This window comes from Dreissena polymorpha, chromosome 15, assembly GCF_020536995.1.
Source record: "Dreissena polymorpha isolate Duluth1 chromosome 15, UMN_Dpol_1.0, whole genome shotgun sequence".
Lineage (NCBI taxonomy): Eukaryota > Metazoa > Mollusca > Bivalvia > Myida > Dreissenidae > Dreissena > Dreissena polymorpha.
The window spans coordinates 11209163-11228900 of NC_068369.1; the positions used below are offsets into that span (position 1 = coordinate 11209163).

The 19738-nt window shown below is 34.0% G+C and overlaps 1 protein-coding gene and 1 long non-coding RNA gene across 4 annotated transcripts in view; one reads left to right on the forward strand and one right to left on the reverse strand.

The window, feature by feature from the left end:
- Positions 1-237: 237 nt before the first annotated feature.
- On the reverse strand, positions 238-19674 carry LOC127859990 (uncharacterized). 2 transcript variants are annotated; one of them, XR_008039553.1, is made up of 3 exons: positions 19495-19674; positions 11372-12020; positions 238-2711 (listed from the first exon to the last, which is right to left on the reverse strand). It is a non-coding gene; the product is annotated as an uncharacterized LOC127859990 (long non-coding RNA). The 2 variants fall into 2 exon arrangements; XR_008039554.1 differs by lacking the exon at positions 19495-19674 and adding an exon at positions 12444-12536.
- Positions 12725-19738, forward strand: part of LOC127859974 (uncharacterized) — a 43847-nt gene continuing 36833 nt past the window's right edge. The window contains exon 1 of one of the 2 annotated variants that reach the window (XM_052397636.1): positions 12725-12764. In XM_052397636.1, the coding sequence (XP_052253596.1) occupies positions 12731-12764 (34 nt within the window). In that variant the 5' untranslated portion in view covers positions 12725-12730. Of the gene's footprint in view, positions 12765-18173; positions 18261-19738 lie in introns of those variants that run through there. The other variant, XM_052397639.1, reaches the window with a different exon arrangement.

Sequence of the window (19738 nt, forward strand, 5' to 3'; positions counted from 1 at the left end):
AACGAACTGGTCTACCGACATTCAGACTGGTCTACCGAAAGGTCTACCGACATTCAGACTGGTCTACCGACATACAGCCAGCAAAACAATATACCCCTTCTTTTTCGAAGAGGGGCATAAAATTGATAAACACAATAACAGATTAACATTAAAAAAACACAAAACAGCGATGCTGATTGGTCAATCACAAAAAATACAGAAGTATATTACATGCATTACATATAAAACAACAACATAAACGGTAGAGCATGTTACTAGAGCCAAAAAGCAATGTCAAAGTTTACAGAAGCACATTGTTTTACATTTACAGTCAATCAACCAGTTTAGAATAACCCGGCAAGAAACGTTAATTCTTTTGACCACAATAATTTCTTTTGGGATTTATTGTCAATGGGAGAAGATGTATAATAAAGGGTTAAATTTATTTTCTATGATAACAGGTTAGGCCAGACGGCATACGCAGTTTTTATGTAAAAATAGCCAATTAAAGTTCACCCTTCGGAAAATTTATTAAAAACCATTCAACTTACAGAATAAATATTTGAAAACATTGTCATGACATTTGTTTTTGAATCAGGAAAAAGTTTATTGGAAAATAATAAAGCCTTTTATATACATATGCACATTTCAAAACATAACTCATTCAATCAGTTCCGTTTAACTTTTTGCCGCATTAAACCCCACTTGTTAGCATAATACAAAAGCTTTCTTGCTAAAACTTTGTTAATTTATTGCTTTACCTAATGTATATATCTTTTTGTTTTTATTGTGGCATTGTGGAAAATTTAAGACAAATTAATCGGAACTGCTGATTATCCGGAACTGGTTGACAAACTGTATCTGTTCAGTTTACAGTTAATAAGAAAAAACGTTAACAAATTGACAGCAACACGTTGAACAATAGTTTGTAACATAGACAAGGGGCCTGAAAGACCCAAAGTCGCTCACCTGAGATACAAAGGAACTGACTTGTTCTGTGCAGCCCAAGATATCATTAGGACAAATTTTCTGACCAAGTTTCATGAAAAGCGAACTATAACTGTAACATTTAGAATGGTAACAAGGTTTTACTAAAGCCATATTAGGATAACTTTCCCCGCCCCCTGGCTGGCACGTGTTTGAACAGACCGAAACTAGTTTCGAACTCATCCAAAAAGATCATTAAAATATGTTACCAAAGCTGGGAAAATCAGTCTTGTGTTCAAAGAATCACATTTTGACTTTTTGGCAATTTTGGATTCTCTAAACATTGTAGTTCACAAAAATGATATAGATTTTTTATTTATCACATTCAAAACTAATTTTATGACCTTCCAAAGTGACCAACCCTACATTTTACCGTCACTAAAAGTTATCATTTAATACAAAAGAACAACGAAAACATTCAAACAACAAGCACATTGTTTTATTAAAACAATAATCTTTCCTTTAGTCAAATACATAATTATAAAGCAAAAAACTGACAACAGCATTATGGAATGTACCATTTGTGTTGCTATGGTAATCGATCTACATGTTAATAATCACCAGAGCACACAATCACGCCTTTTATAAATCTATGAATTGTATTTTCAATCAAGTGTTTGTTTAAAGGCAAACACAAATTAGTTTCACAATTTTGTAACTAGTTAAACAATAACAATCAATAATTTGTGTGTTCCATGAACAATTTCCTTTTTTATTCAGTTACATGTGTATTTTAGTATAATGTAACCTCAAACACAACAGAATGGAAAAAAACAGCATTGAAAAGTGTTGGTTGAAAGTACACTTGGATACTAAATGTTTCAGTAAATGAAATAATCATTATTTATCTTATTTCTGATAGAGAAAAATAGACAAGATAAACAATAACTTAAACATAAAAATTGTTTGTTTTTGTTACTATGCAAACAATGTAGCAAACAAACAAAAATATAGGATTTTCATTGTAAAACATAAATAAACACAATATTCACACTGATTTTTTTCCAGTTTTTCGGAAAGGCAGTCTGTGTCCATATGGTGAAAACAATTGCATGGTTACATAAAAAAATGATTTTTGTTTTGTAAACATGAGATATAAAAAACTTGAAAACAAGCTTGTGAAATTAGAACAACAAACGTTTGTATTGAACATTTCAAAACCTGTATCAACTGACACATTTAGCACTCGTTACATTTTTTTTGCATTGTTTGGGGGAAAATATATCACCTGATACATGATGTATGTGATTGTTGTGGCATGATCAGATAAGATCAGCTGCGCATCTTAATGCATCTTCTTTTTTGGGGGCACAGTCTGTTTTTTGTTGCTCACCAGTAGCGCGTTTCGGACATGTCAAGTTTTTGGTTCATCTGTGCGACAGAATTCACGAATGTTTTCAAATAAATACCGCTGATGGTCCAGATCAAGCCCTTTCGCAAACATTTCTTATGGCAGGTTGTCACAGCTCACATTTACATTCACTTTCGAGACCTTCCTGAAACTGATTCTGACTACTGGTGAGTCACTCAACTCCCTGCACTCCACAACACTGGGATGATCCGCTGACACATGAAAATTGATGAAATTTGGTGCCATTCTTTATGTGGCGAAACAATGTCAAAAGGTAATCCTTCCTGTATTAGATAACAACAGGATTGGAAGAGTCCCCCACAAGCTGGGGGATGTTGTGGCCTGTCCTTGACGATAACCAGCGACATCAGACAACATTTCTGCATTGAAGTTTCTGTATCAAGATAACCATTTAATTAAGAAACAATTGCAAAATATAGTTTTCCTATTATCAAATTATTATTGTGTTGTTGTTGTAATAGAAAACTACAAAGTTTGAAGGATAATTTTGCATGGGATTTTGTTTGCCATATCAAGAATTTCATACCAATACAAGAGGGCCATGATGGCCCTGAATCGCTCACCTGACTCATTAAGATCAGATGAAAACTATGACCTCTATTGTCTACACAATGTTTTTCTATGATTTGACCTAGTGACCTAGTTCCTGACTCTAGATGACCCAAATACAATCCCAATCCAGATTTCATCAAGATAAACATTCTGACCACAGTTCATAAATATTGGATGAAAACTGTTACCTCTATTGTCAACACAGGGTTTTTCTATTTATTTGACCTAGATTTTTACCCCAGATGACCCAAATACAATCCCTCCCAGATTTTATCAAGAATTCTGACCAAATTTCATAAAGGTTGGATGAAAACTGTGATCTCTAATGTCTACACAAGGTTTTTCTATTATTTGACCTAGTGACCTAGTTTTTGACCCCAGATGACCCAAATAAAATCCCAACCCAGATTTCATCAAGATAAACATTCTGACCAAATTTCATAAAGATTGGATGAAAACTGTGACCTCTATTGTCTACAGAAGGTTGTTCTATTATTTGACCTAGTGACCTTGTTTTTGACCCCAGATGACCCAAATACAATCCCAAACCGGATTTCATCAAGATAAACATTTTGACCAAATTTCATCAAGATTGGATGCAAACTGTGACCTCTACTGTCTACACAAACAAATTGTTGACGGACGGACGCACGGACACACGCAGGCACGCACAACGGACGCCGGACATCACACGATCACATAAGCTCACCGTGTCACTTCATGACAGGTGACCTAAAAATATGTGTCGGAGATAAACATGAACAGTTGTGGTTAAAATCCCATAGAAACAAGGGCTGTTTGTAAAACATGCATGCCCCCCTATATGGGCTATAAGTTGTAGTAGCAGCCATTGTGTGAATACGTTTTTTGTCACTGTGAATGGTGGTGGTGGTGGTGGTGTAGTAGTAGTAGTAGTAGTAGTAGTAGTAGTAGTAGTAGTAGTAGTAGTAGTAGTAGTAGTAGTAGTAGTAATAGTAGTTGTAGTAGTAGTAGTAGTAGTAGTAGTAGTAGTAGTAGAAGTAGTAGTAGTAGTAGAAGTAGTAGTAGAAGTAGTAGTAGTAGTAGCAGTAGTAGTAGTAGTAGTAGTGGTAGTAGTAGTAGTAGTAGTAGTAGTAGTAGTGGTAAAAGTAGTAGTAGTAGTGGCAGTAGTAGTAGAAGTAGTAATAGTAGACGTGGTGGTGGTGGTGGTGGTGGTGGTAGTAGTACTAGTAGTAGTAGTAGTAGTAGTAGTAGTAGTAGTAGTAGTAGTAGTAGTAGTAGTAGTAGTAGTGGTAGTAGTAGTAGAAGTAGTAGTAGTAGTAGTAGTAGTAGAAGTAGTAGTAGTAGTAGTAGTAGTAGTAGTAGTAGTAGTAGTAGTAGTAGTAGTAGTAGTAGTAGTAGTAGTAGTAGTAGCAGTAGCAGTAGCAGTAGCAGTAGCAGCATTACAAGACCAATACTTAAGAATGATCAAATGGGAAAAGGTAACATAGCACCAGCAGTAAATATGGGGCTCATTTACAGGTCAGATTTGGAATCTCTGCTGTAAGATGAGATTTTGAATGAATTAAAGGGAGGCAAATCTGTAATAAAAAGAACATGCATAAACCGTAGTTGTTTCCCTTGTTTGAACCATGCTAAATCCTTACAAGTTTGGAAAGAATTGGATGAAAAATTTGGACTTTATTGCATAAACACCATTTTCTCAATTCAAGGGGAGGTAATTCTGTACTTCATGGACCAATAATGCTCATTTTTTGTAGGGTTCGTGTCCTCATTGATATAAAGACACTGTGCAAATTTGGAAAGGATCGGACAAAAGATGTGGAAGATTTTTGAAAGTTTTCACAAAATAGGCAAAAACGAATAAACATGCAAAGTTCAACGAGCTCCTGCGGCCATGTTTTTTGACGAATCGAATTTCTTTGAACAACTTTTTCAGGGGAGCCCTCAAAGGTCATCCCTGTGAAATTTTTTGAAAATCTGATGAGCGGTTTCTGACAAGAAGATTTTTTAAGGTTTTTACCATATATGGTCATGGCGGCCATCTTGGTTATGTGATCAAATTTTTTTTAACAATTCTTTTGTCCCATGACCTAGGGATGCTCCACATGAAATTTAGTTGAAATTGGCTCAATGGTTTAGTAGAAGAAGATGTTTACAAATTGTTTACAGACGGACGGACGGACGGACGGACGCCGGACGCTGAGTGATCACAATAGCTCACCTCGAGCTATCGCTCAGGTGAGCTAAAAACAGCTAAAACTACTAAAATAAATATTTATTTTCCTGCTACAAGACATTAAGTACCTACACACTATTTTTAATTGATTTATGTTTTATTACATGGCAGAACTATACAACTGGATAGACCTATGGAAATCAACCCATGCAAAAGACGTCGGACCGCGCACATTTCCGGTCGAATTTGCTGAGGTCTGGGATAATTCCCGAAACTGTCGGACCTCGTGTCAGAAAATTTTTATTAGGAAATTAATATGCTAAAAAATGCGAACTAGTTCATGTTTGTTTTACTTTGATAGATTATTTAAATTTTCAAATTTAAAACTAATTTTACCAACCAGTCGAACTTGCTATCTTTTCTGGTGATGCAGGGTTTTCACTGACACCCAAAAAAGTTGTCGCCACTTTTTTGCAACGAGAAACCTTCGGTTAATCTGAACTTATCTTTAATGACAATCATTTAAAAAAACTTACAACAAAATACTGTCACTGACTATGTTATTACTTTAATAACTATAATTTCCTATAATTACCCAAATTACAAGAAGAAACTTTAATAAGTCTTAATTCGCTTTATTTGTATATCAATAAGATAAACGTCACAGGTGACCAAAATAACCAATAACCAAAGTCCGTAGCCAGGAATGATGCCTTCAACAAAATAAGCATAAACTTTGTCAGATACAAGATGCTTTGATCAGAAAAAAGCCGTTGAAAGCTATGCCAATAGGAATATTTTAAGAAATGTTACGACGCGTTAAAAGATGTGTACAGACCCACTATGTTTTCTATCAAACTTGCAAAGACATGCGCATGGGATAAACACTTAATGGCCCTTTGTTATTGAATGTAGGGCCTTCTCCGCCCTATGCCCCGGGTCCGAAATTCGGCCCCATTCCCAATGCAAATCTGGTTGTTTTTTCCCATTTGTAAAAAAAATCCCAATTCCAAATTATTTTTTTAACCTTTAAATATATAAGTTAACCTGATCCAGTGTAGAAAATAGAACAAGGGCTGTTTGTAAAACATGCATTCCCCCATTTGGGCTGTCAGTTGTAGATGCAGCCATTGTGTGAATACGTTTTTTGTCACTGTGATCTTGATCTTTGACCTAGTGACCTGAAAATCAATAGGGATCATCTGCCAGCCATGATAAATGTACCTATGAAGTTTCATGATCCTAGGCCTAAGTATTCTTGAGTTATAATCCGGAAACTATTTTACTGTTTCGAGTCACTGTGACCTTGACCTTTGACCTAGTGACCTGAAATTTAAAAGGGGTCATCTGCCAGTCATGATCAATGTACCTATGAAGTTTCATGATCCTAGGCCTAAGCATTCTTGAGTCATCATCCGGAAACCATTTGACTGTTTTGAGTCACTGTGACCTTGACCTTTGACCTAGTGACCTGAAAATCAATAGGGCTCATCTGCCAGTCATGATCAATGTACCTATGAAGTTTCATGATCGTAGGCGTAAGCATTCTTAAGTTATCATCTGGAAACCATTTTACTGTTTCCAGTCACTGTGACCTTAACCTTTGACCTAGTGACCTGAAAATCAATAGGGGTCATCTTTCAGTCAGGATCAATGTACCTAAGAAGTTTCATGATCCTAGGCTTAATTATTCTTAAGTTATCATCCGGAAACCATTTAACTGTTTTGAGTTACTGTGACCTTGACCCTTGACCTTTGACCTAGTGACCTGAAAATCAAAAGGGCTCATCTGCCAGTCATGATCAATGAACCTATGAAGTTTCATGATCCTAGGCCTAAGGGTTCTTGAGTTATCATCCAGAAACCATCTGGTGGACGGAACGACGGACTGACCGACCTTCGACTGACATGTGCAAAACAAAATACCCCCTCCTCTTCGAAGGGGGGCATTCCGGAAACCATCTGTTCGACGGACCAAATGATCAACCGACCGACATGTGCAAAACAATATACCCGCTCTTCTCCGAAGGGGAGCATAAAAATATTTCATAATTAAATTATCTGTTGCCTTGAATTTGTTAAAAAACAGTAAAATATGTATAATTGATTATTTAAGACTTTCCTTCTTTTCTCCAAAAGCGGTGTTTCGCGCGTTTTTTTTAACTCAAAAAAGGCCAGGCACTTTCCCCAAAATCAGATAAAAAACCCTGCACTTATCACACATGTTCATAATATTTTGTAAAATTTTAATAATATGTTATCAAAATAGTCGTTATTTACCAGTTAACGGCTTCTTTGAAATATAAGAAACACTATTTACATGCAATTATTTTCCCCAATTATTTGCCATTAATTTTTTTCCAAAAATGGGGTTTTTCAAGACGCGAAATTCCCAAATTTCCAGTGTGGCGTTTTCCCAAAATGGAGCGGAAAAGCCTGGATATATAGCAGAAACTCGTGTATTTGGAACAGTTTGGGTTAAAAGAAATGTTTTCTTAAAATGTTAAGTATTACAGGCAAACAAACAGACACATTAACTAAGTGATTTTAGTTTCCCCACATACACACCTATTCCAAATGGGTACATATGAATTGCCTTTTGAGGAAAACTATGTACAACAAGCAAATTCGTTGAATTGATATCCCCCGCCAATATGCTTCTGGACACAAAAGTGTTATATATGACACTCAAAAAAGCATTTTTTCAAGATACAAAGGGCCATAACTCTGTTATTAACAGATGGTGTACAATGCCATATGGCGTGCCTCATCCTCTTATTGATATACAATATATATATATACTCCTACCAAGTTTCAATGAAATCCGCCAAAGCATTTCCAAGATATGGCTCCGGACACACAACAAAAGCATTTTTTCAATATACAAAGGGCCCTAACTCCGTTATTAAGAGATGGTTTACAGTGCGATTTGGCGTGCATCATTCTCTTATCAATATATATACTCATACCAAGTTTCAATGAAATCCGCCAAAGCACTTCCAAGATATGGCTCCGGACGGACGGAAAGACGGACGGAAAGACGGAAGGACGGACAACGCCAAAACAATATCCCTCCGCCTATGGCGGGGGATAATTATCTGAGTTTATACATTGCTATCAGGTGTTTTAATTTTCTTCCGCTACAATTTTGCATTCTATTAAAATTAGGTAATTGCGCAACATTTTAGAACTACTGATTATAAAAACCTGTTAAATTGATATTGATAAACAAAAAAATATCCATAAAACTTTAGTAATTTGCCTTCAGTGATTTTGGCATGAATTTTCAAGCTTTAAATATTCATGAAGTACACTATAATCAAATTCAATAGCATTGGTTTTGTTATAAGCCATCAATTAACTGCATATATGTTGAGTATTGGCTCCTTAGCAAGTATTAAACAATGTGTTATCTCTGTTTCATCTTATATACCGGTCACTACAAAGTTAATTAACAACAGTTATCAAACAGGTATATAAAAATGATCAATTATGAACAAAGACAATTTGGGTGAATAAATCAATTGAATAGGCTTTTGAATTGTCCAAATTATAGTGATCATATTTTTAAATATACATAATTATAGGGGTAGAATGATGGTTAATACCTTATTGTATTTTGAAAAATAATATTAAATTTAAACAAGACTGGATTAAATGGTTGCTGGACACATTTGTTTGTATAATGTCTCCATTTTATAAACGCTCATTAAAACATTTGGATACCTAAATAAGAAATTGTCGCTACGGAGACTTTTAGTATGCATGGGACAATTGGTAGTAGTCATAATATATAATGAAATGTACATAAATATCCACGATACACATGCACACTTTTACTAAGAGGACTTTAGTGAAGTTAAAATTTCATGGAAGTAGATTTTGTGTAGGCATAAGTTTGACTCCCACTAAAGACATCTATGTAAAACAAAAAATAAAACATCTTCTTTTAGATAAATACCGTTTTGAAAGCAAAGAAAATGCATTGTCATGGAGAAATACTTTTCATTTGCCCCTTTAAACAGTTTGGATTTTCTGATAAGATCATTCACTCAATCAACAAACTTTGATTCAAAGATGTGAGGTTTTTTGGAGCCTTAAATCTTCTTGTGCCCACTGATGTCTTAAGATTCTGTTAAAACCTTTTGAATCTTTTTATTTTATCATAGAACAATATAACATTTATAAAGGCGTATGTGTCACTGCTTAAATTGTTTTCAACAGAAAGGGTCAACGAGGCTAAAGATAAATCACAGACCAGAATGATAATAGACCAGTATTGGTAGTGCTTTTGTTATTTAATTATGGCTAGTTAATTCAGACAGTTTAACAAGATATGATCCATTGTTTAAATATGCTTTTTAACTAAATGATCCCAGAGCCCAAATTACAGCAATCATGGCAGAGGCCCATTTGTTAATATGTTGCAAAAAAGTATCACCGCTCCAGAGGATTTTTTTTTAAGTTTTAACATAAGGCATTTTTTTAAATACAAAGATTTTGAGATATTCTTTATTAATCGTAAGGGCTGGAAGGAGGACGTTCTTTTTAAAATATTTATCCAATACTTAAGCTGCAGTGTCGTTTTCGTAAAAAATCGGGTCCGGTATTCAGACTCAAATGGGGTCCGGTATTCAGCCCCATTCCAAATGGAAAAAAAGTGACGTAGCAAGCTCCAAGTGCCATTCTAAGAACAAGTCAAATATATTGCACAGTGCTTCGTGACGCATTTTTTGTGGTTTAATTGCATTTAACTGGCTTCGATCCTTCTGATCATCATAAATCCAAAGCGGGGAACCACACGACCGTTGCTTGTTCCTTGTTAAGATTGTATGCAACAAGAGATGTGTTCGTCAGAAACACAATGCCCCCTACTGCGCCGCTTTGAAATAAAATTTATATTTATCATTTGGCAGGTTAAGAAATCATCTACCTTTGAAGCTTATTACTTCCCTTGGATTTTGTTTTTTGACCTTTAACATTGAAGGATGACCTTGACCTTTCACCACTCAAAATGTGCAGCTTCATGAGATACACATGCATGCCAAACATCAAGTTGCTATCTTCAATATTGCAAAAGTTATGGCCTATGTTAAAGTTTTCGGACCGACGACTGACAGACAGACAGTTCAACTGCTATATGCCACCCTACCGCATGGGGAGGAAGTCTGTAAACAGTCAAAAATGACCAAGTCAGACATCGCTGACTACCAAGGCCTGTGGTTTATCAAAGAGATCATAGCCACAGTTCATCATGTATCTATGTATAAGTCCACAGGTAAGTAATGAAACCAAACATTCACAAATAAGTACAGGAAAGAAATGATATCATATCATTTTTAAAAAAACTTTGACAAATCAATCATTTAAGTTATAAATAAACAAAATACAAAATCTTAAATTCTTAGTAAGGAAATATATAATCTGAGATTTATAATTATATAAATTACTTCCCTTAAAAATAATTGTCTCTAACAAATCTCTGTTTTTAGTAGCAAATAATTATAAGCCACTACCGTGACTGTAGATTCACAGGTAACCTTTAAGTACTTAAGATACTTGTATGCCCAAAAGTGTCATTGTGTGCTTTGCTTGACCATAAAATGTCATTTTGATTATGCTTCAGTTGTATGGTTTCATATTATTATATATATATAATAATTATCTCCCTTTAAAGCTTATTACTTCCCTTGGATTTGTACTTTCGACCTTAGACCTTGAAAGATGACCTTAACCTTGACCTTTTACCACAATGTAATGTGGAGCTCCATGAGATACACATGCATGCCAAATATCAAGTTGCTATCTTCAATATTGCAGAAGTTATGGCCAATGTTAAAGTTTTTTTCCGGACGGACGGACAGACTGACATACTGACTGACGGACAGTTCAACTGCTATATGCCCCCCTACCGGGGGCATAAAAATTAGCAGTAGAAGCGGCTGTTTCAACGATTAAATAACTTGTAATGTTACAAAAAACTCAAAAAGCCTTCAGCAATTTTAATTGAAAGTTTTACCCCATTTGTTATAGCACAGTTTTGTTATGTTGTTATTTTATTGTATTTAATATTGTTCGAAATTGTGAACTTCATTATAAAAATAAAAATAAACTCTATACAGTGTAGAAGGTATTTTCTATTCTTTGGTTAAAGAAGAATAAGGTCCGGGAAAACCTTGTTAGGTCCGGTGAATTTTAAAAAGTTTTCGGACTTCATGTCCCGTAAGATTATTTTGTCTTTCGCATGGGTTGGGAAATACAAACAAGGTTTATCAAGAAGGATCATGCAGGTCACATACACCATACTGTGATAAGGAATTTACCTCCACTTTGACTTCCAGATGCCAAAGTGCCAATCTGGTGTAAACTTTGTATGTCTTATCAACATAAAGCTTAGTGTGATGATTCTGTGTAAACCTAAAATGTTAAAAAATAATTTTTTTTTAAAGGTTAGGCTACAATTTAGAATATGTATTTTGTAGTAATTGACTGACTTAAAAATGGTTTGACTCATTTCAATATATTATGTGTTGAGGTAGTGGTGAACCTGGCTGACCACAGCATTTGCACCTTTACCATGTGACTGGCCTTCGTCTGTGAGGTAAAACACCTGCTTTCCTGTGAAACAGAAGACTAATAAATAAACCATAATAACTTACAAGAGATACCCAAATAGTTCTTTTTTTTTCCAATTAATTAGTAGGTGGTTTGAAACATTTAGATAATGCATGGTTCTTGTCATATCATAAAAGATTGATATTAGACGAGAATGATATCCTCCAGACCACACACGCACACAAACACGCACACACACAACAATAAAAAGTAAATAATCAATTGGAAGTTGATTACATTTAGACTGATTCAGTTTGTGGATAGCAATGATATTAAATTTATTCAAATACCAGATCCTTCATAGCTGATTCAATACACCTCACACTTCCTCTGGGTCTTGAAAAATAACTTCCCAACCTGTAGAATATCAAATTATTGGTTATTTATCTACATAACACTTTTTTATAATAATAATTATTAATTAAATTTGTGCTTAAACATTTCTAAAAAGTCAACCTTAAATTTGTTTTGTTTATCAGCTTCTGCCACATCAAGTTCAGACTTTTTAATAAACGCAGTATCTGATGTGTTTTTTTACAGCTTCTACATCAATATCAATATCAGACTCATCATGGTTTGACTCAAGGTCACTTTCATAATCATCTACCACATCAAACAAATCTTGAGTAGCGGGTAGTTGCAATAATTCAACTATCAGCTTTATAACCCAATGGGTTGCTGATAGTTGCAATGTGCTCTCTCTTGGCCATGGGTGCAAAATGTTATCAACAATGCAAGGGTTAAGGAACACTGAAACTGCAAGAACTTATACAAGTTTACCTATCTAAACCACAAACTCATCCATATGGTACCATTAAAGCAAGAAATAATTGATTTTATTGACTTATGTTTTGTTTTGTAAGCTGTATCCGCAATATTGGAAAATTGACCGAATATTGGTTAGGTCGCAGTACACCAATATTTTGCACATCGGGTTATGTGCTCCCGCAAAAAAAGTTGATAACGATGTGGTATTAATTTGATACAGAATACACTGTTTCAAATTTAAACATAAACATGTCAGCAAGAAAAGTGTGTTGAAACATCGTCAAATTTGTATAGGGTGCATGCAAAGGATGACATCTGTAGGTTGCCATTCAGGTATATTTAACATGTTTATTAAGTTTATTCATTATTTTCCTCAATTTGTCTCGAACTACATTTGTTTTGTGAAGCGCACAGATTCGCTGCGCTGAACTGCACCCATGTTTATGAAGGGGTGCATATGGACTGCCAGAGCCGCCATAGCAAAAATTATCAAAGGCTCTGAATGTCCGTTTATATGGACTAGAGTAGCGGGGTGAGAAGTTTCAAAATAGAGTTCATTTACATTCGATAAATCATTTAAATTTAAAAACGAAGTGTCCAGGGGGCCGTTTCTGGTACAATGCTTAACTTTACGGACGAAAATGTACGTACGTATAAAGTTACGTACGCTTTTCTGAATGCGTAAGTGCGTTTCTATAAACCGAACGTAGCGTAAAACTTCGTTGCTATGTTTGAATAATCTCTAAACAGAAGTCTGGTGATTGCGCGGACCTTATAGAGAATATTTGAAGAAATTCATAAAGTAGATTTAATTTGCTTTCTCGAACAAACTTTCGGTAGACTAAATATTTATACATTTATCATTAAGAAGTACATTATAAAGAGCAAAATTCTTTCCCTTGTTTGCGAAATTGCGACGAAAAAAGGGGTCAACTGTAAAAAAAAGTTCAATCTGTTGATTCTTTTAAAATTAAGTGTGGCCATTCTTTGTTGTGCTGGATATGCTCTTTGTTAAAACAGAAGTGATGATTCTTACTGAAGCAAATCTTTTACGAAGGTTAGTCAGATATATTTCAAACTGAAATCGCTGGAGCACACTGGAAAAAAATGGATGGATAATACTGAGAAGACAGGCATGTGTATTGTAGCTTACACATCTGAATTTACAGAAACATAATCAAGGAGTTTCCTGACAGGAATTCAATTTACTGGAAGGGTATCTTTGATTATGTTTAGTGCGTCACTGAATTACAAATGGAATGTCCTATAATAAGAAGAACATCAGCAATGGCCTCTGTAAAGAAGGTAGTATTTTTTTAATTTTCATTTAATGATCAATGATAATGTACAGTAGTACAGTATGGTTTTAGAAGAATTAACAAACTCTGTAGCTTGTATTCACTTGTCGCACTTCTAGATATTTTTATAACAATCAACATCATGTTTTTACCATGTTTATATTTATACTTGTGTGCAAAATATTAAAAAACAACAACAGATTTTTACTCATAAATTCATTTAAAATGAGAATCTTTTTTCTGTGATAAATTAACATTGTCCATGAATGCTTCTATTAATTTGAGACAATAGGCATTTGCAATTATCATAAAGTATGCTTCTTCACATATATAATTATATTATATTTTTTGTTCAATATTTAAAAAACATGCATGGATTGGTAAAATATATGTCAGGGTATGTACCAGTTGTGATTAGTTCTAAATACAAAATTTGAGAAATTGGGATCCATCCTGGGTCATTGGTATGGGGTAATTGGTATGACAATCGGGCACTTGCGTAAACCTGAATCACTTTACATGCTTTACCAACACAATGACTGAAATATTTGTGAAAAAGTTCAGTCACTCATAATATACTTAAACATAATGCCATTCACTAATGGAAACTAATGCATCAATTTAAATTCATGGACAAGTTTTACACATCTGGCTTAATGTACATATGAACAAAACACAGGGAGAAAGCAAACCATTTTTAAATATTCCTATTTTTATGAAGTTAAATTTTACTGGTTGAATCATGTCAGGATGACAAAATGTATTCTTGCAAGTTCCTAATAATTATGCTATTAAAAAATATGTGTCCCTATACTTGATATGAAATTTCTATTACATTTTTTTTTAAATCAGTAAAAAATGTGCTATTCAAATGTTTTTTCATGTGTTTGGGAAAGATACATAATTATGAGAATATGTTAAATATGTTGTTTTATTCAGTTCAAATCTTTGATGGTTTTTTTTTCAATTGATTTTTGAACACATACACTGACACCATACATGTCCGCAAAAAGCTTTATTTAGTGCAAAACAAACAACTTCTTTTGAATTTATATTGTCTTATAAGTTATGTTTTTGACAAATAACTTAATGTGAATATTATGCATAACTATGGTGTTAAAAGTGAAGAAACAAAATGGTATTATTTAAATTATTTGATTGCAATGGTAGTAAATGCTCTTCACAACACAAACATTGTCTATTTTATGTTTCTTATTTATTTGTACAAGTTAATGGTTTTAAAACATTAAAAAAATGCATTTACTTATTATAACAAAGACAGTATACCTTATTCTAATATTTCCCAACAAAAAAGGTATATAATAACTGAATGTAAAAAAAAAGAAAATTTGCAGCATTGCTTTTCACAATATAAGATAAAATGAAGTGGGTTTTGCAATGTTTACAGCATTATTATAGAAATTTAAATGGTATAAATGGACATTTTCAAAAACACAGTAAAGAGTTTAAAGAAATGTGTTCAAAGATATTGGAAAAAAACTGATTGTCAATCTGTGTGACCACCTATAAAGAAAAAGGTTCTAAATAACTTCTTAGGACATAACAATTTTATTTGAACATATCAATGAAACTGCATTTAATGTGTCCATATGGTTTATAGGAAACTAAAAAAATAATCTTAAAATTAGTAATTAAATAATTCAGACAGTAAAGATTAACAATGACCTTAGTTAAAATTTGACACTTCTTCTTCGTGGCAACTGCATTTATAATAACAATATTAAAGGTTTTGAATGTTGATATACCATATATAAAACAAAATGAAATGATTTTGTATTGTCCCCATGGTTTGTGTTCTAAAATTTCTTTGTAAAAAACCTAAAAACTCAGAAAAAATGATTGTAAAGCATACAGCAACAACAAAGTTTTGCCATCAATATGATATTAATATGATTGATTACCGATGACATCTGATAATAAACAAGAACACCGCATATCTGGTGCCACGCTGTGCTGTGAAAGCTTGTCAGAATTTTATATTTTTGTAGAGGTCACAGTGACATTGACCTATAACCTAGTGACCCAAAATAGGTGTGGCGTTTAGAACTCATCAAAGTGCATCAACATATGAAGTTTCAAAGTTGAAGATGGAAGCACTTTGAGTTTAGAGCCAAATGTTAAGGTTTTAGCACATTGCCTACAGCGGACGGGCAGACGTTGGACAACTAGCTGGTTATGACAATAGCTCGGGTTTTCTCTCTCCGAAAACAGCCTCGCTAAAAATACAACTTTGAGCATATTACAACTGTAACTTACCAAAAACAAACCTAATTGGTTTAAAAGTCATAGTGTTTTGACAGTTTTTGTATAAAATGACATATTTGGTACATTTCAATACATGTTTTCAGTAAATTTACTTATACAGTGAAAACTTGTCAAACCTACTTTAAAATTAGCCATTATTAATATTCAGATAACTTAAGTTTAAGTTGTTACAATAACCATTGCGCAAAGTTAGCCAATTGTGTGAGCCTTGACCTTTACTCCCAGTTAATAATTGCAGCGCTTAAACAACTGAAGCTTGATTGGTCATTGTTGGCCCCGTACTACTTAAAAGTACCCGGGGTACTCTTAAGTACACTTCAATGTACCCTGGGTACAGAGTTGTATTCCTGCCTAAAATCTGATGTCATCAAACGCACTTCCAAATACGAAACAAAATCTTCTTTGAACAAAACCTAACTCAATATGCTTTTTTGAGTACGAGTTTCGATAATATCATCGCGGAGGCCATTTCACAGAATGTAAACAGAAACATTTTTAATTTGAAAATAGAGCCAACAACAGCAGATTTAGCCTTAGTATTCCTGGGTATGTTTAAGTATATTTTCTGTACCCAGGGTATATTGTAGCATACATAATAGTACCCAGTGAACTTTCAAGTAGTACCAGAGCTGACAAAGACCAATCTAACTCAACTTAGCTAACATGTCGACAGGTTGTATCTCATAGTCTCTGCAGTATATTTTATTTTACGCAGTTTTGACAAAATGATATATGCATGATACTATTTCCAATGAAATGGATCTTGATGCAGAACTTCTGCTTAAACTGTAAATGTGCCAAATTCAACAATCAAGTGACAACCGTATACACATTTATAAGAAGCGCTGTTGACATATCAATTAAAATTGTATACAGTAATCTACGTTTTTGTAAATAGTTGCATTTATATTATACTGCTGGTATTAAGGTAGCGCACCTCTAATGGGCACATATCCAAATATAATCTAATTAATTATTTTCTTAATCAGCATCATTTCACTGAACTACATGCAAATTTGTAGGTAGGCTTTCCATGCTTTTAAAAAAAATATACCGATTTTTTCAAAACCACCCCCACGCTCGGCTTTTGTCCAGTTTATTTTCACCCCTGGGGTATATAAAAGTTCCATAATTCATTCAAATTTCCAAATATGGGCATGCAGTTGGTGTGTACAGATGCTGTAAAGGTGTTTAAAAATTAAACAAGATGAAATAAGTATTCTTTTACAGACATTTATTTTTTACAATTTTTTATCTATGGAAGAGCGCCATGAAATGTAAGTGATTTCAGCCAAGTAAAAATTGGGTCGGTTAAAAACAAAGTGTCATAAAATTCAAAATAGTATCATTTAAGTCATATTTTAAACTTAGTTTTTATAGAAACACTATATACAGCAAAAATACCAAGAACTAGACAGATTTACCGTTTACTTTTTGAAATAAAAATAAAAATGCAACATGCATGGTTCGTATTTTCAACAGTAAATCACCCAATTTCGCCATAACGTTGTTTTAATTTTAATAATTGAAGAATGTGCATAAAAATTGCAACATATTTAACAATAAATATAGCTTATATGCCATATTAAATCAAATTACGTTAGAAAATAAATAAAACGCGTCGCAAAAAAGTATACGTCGTCGGCAGGATTCGAACCTGCGCGGGAATATCCCAAAAGATTGCTAGTCTATCGCCTTAACCACTAGGTTACGGCACCTAATAGTAGGCTCTTCTACCTTCGAAGAAATCGCGGGAAATCATTAGAGGTGCACTTCCTTAAGTAGTTAAACTTGATGTTGAAATTAAAATAATAAATCGCGAAGTCCTCAGATACAAATTATACTGTGCTGTTACGAAGGGAATACAATCTCATAGTTCAATGAACAATACTTTGTTAAGGTATGTTCCCTTATATTTGAATCTACAACGTTGTAATATCTTGCAGTTTATTTCCGCCAGCTTTTTGTATTCATCGTATAAAAGAGCTGCATTTAGATCCTTGAAATTCAACACTATTTCTTTTCAATCCTTTCAACTTATTGTGAATGCCTACGCATATTTGCACACAATAAGACCATTATGTTACAATTCAATACATTATGTATTGGCAAACTTTGGATTGGCAAATCGCATGAATCGCAGTTTTACCTTTAGCCAGTTACGTGTGTGTTTTATTATTGATCCAAATCGCAAGTTAAGGTAGCTCGGGAGAAATTGAAAATCATATTAGCAGTGAAACTAGAGGTACGATTTACGCTATTATATAAATATTAGAAAGGTATTCTGTATATCTAACTTTCATTCATGGATTAGAATATACTGTTCACTTTATTAAAATCTTAAATGCATATCGGAACTATTATGGCAATGCAACAAAACGCGGGTTAATTTGCTATTGTTTTTATTTATATTTTATAAATTAAAATTTGACTCTTGTTAATACGAAACATTATTTAATTATATGTAACAGTAACGTGATTCACGCTCGATTTCTCTATAGTCAACATATTTCGAAGCCTGACATGTACGCTTAATCTTAATTCGTACTCTATAGTCGTGTTTATTGAGGCTAATACGATTTTGGTTTATATAATATGTGTGCTTTTAAAACTGTGTAAATACGCAGCGATATTTCACAACTTAAGGAAAATATACAGCGCGTCGTCTGCTAGTGGTTTTCTAATATCTTGGTCACGTGAGCGAAGCGATCGCTTATTCACGCTGGTAATGCGAATACTTCGATGGCAAACCGATGGCAATAGACTTATCCCGGAATCAATTCTATCACTCAGCAAACGCCACATTCGTTGAGTTCAACTTGGCGTCTTGTGTTGGATAAAGCCTTGTTTAAAACGAAAGTTGAATGAATTGTCAAAAGGAAAATCGAACAAATCATAACAACAATCGATTCGAACATGTAAAATTTTCTCTTTTAGCAAAACTCCAATCCACAATCGTACACAATAGATCCTGCACAATCAACGCAGGATTTCCGTTACAGTATCTTCCCATGCCCTACCAAGATCTTAATATAGATAAAGGTTTAAATTAACTAAAATGATGTTGCGCTCGTAGATTTCGTAGTCTCCGCTCGGTTCTCCGAAATATCGGTGCATACGCCGCCATATTTACGCTAAATTACTGAGTTACGTGAGCCTTTGAGCACCCGTAACTTTACGTGCAAAAATACGGTAAACGTAACTTTACGAAGTTTATAGAAACGCTACTAACTGAACGTTTTGCACTTACGCATGATTTTTGAACGTACGTGGTTTTAAGAAACGGTCTCCTGGTCTTGTGAAATTTGTGAATAGTGTTGGTTTTTCATAATTTGAGACATGATATTTTAAAGTCAAATTAAAATCTACCACCATTTCATGTAAACAATTCAGTTGCTATCGTACAGTTTACTTCCGGGTCAAACTTGCGAGTCGCGAAAATTAATCACAAAGCCAAAATACACATATTTTTCACTTACATATTTTAAGCATGTGGAATATCATTTCCGAACCTACTTCGATTGAAGACATTCAACAGTACACGATGTCATTTTGACAGCGTTTAATAGCCATTGAAAATGAACACTACGAGACAGGTTGCGCTACCTGTGAACTGCTCAAACGAAACTGTGTCATTCAAGGGGAATAATTTGAATTAAATAAACGGATTACAAACCACCAATTGTGCCAGTGTTTAAAGGACATATTCATGCTATGTTGTGG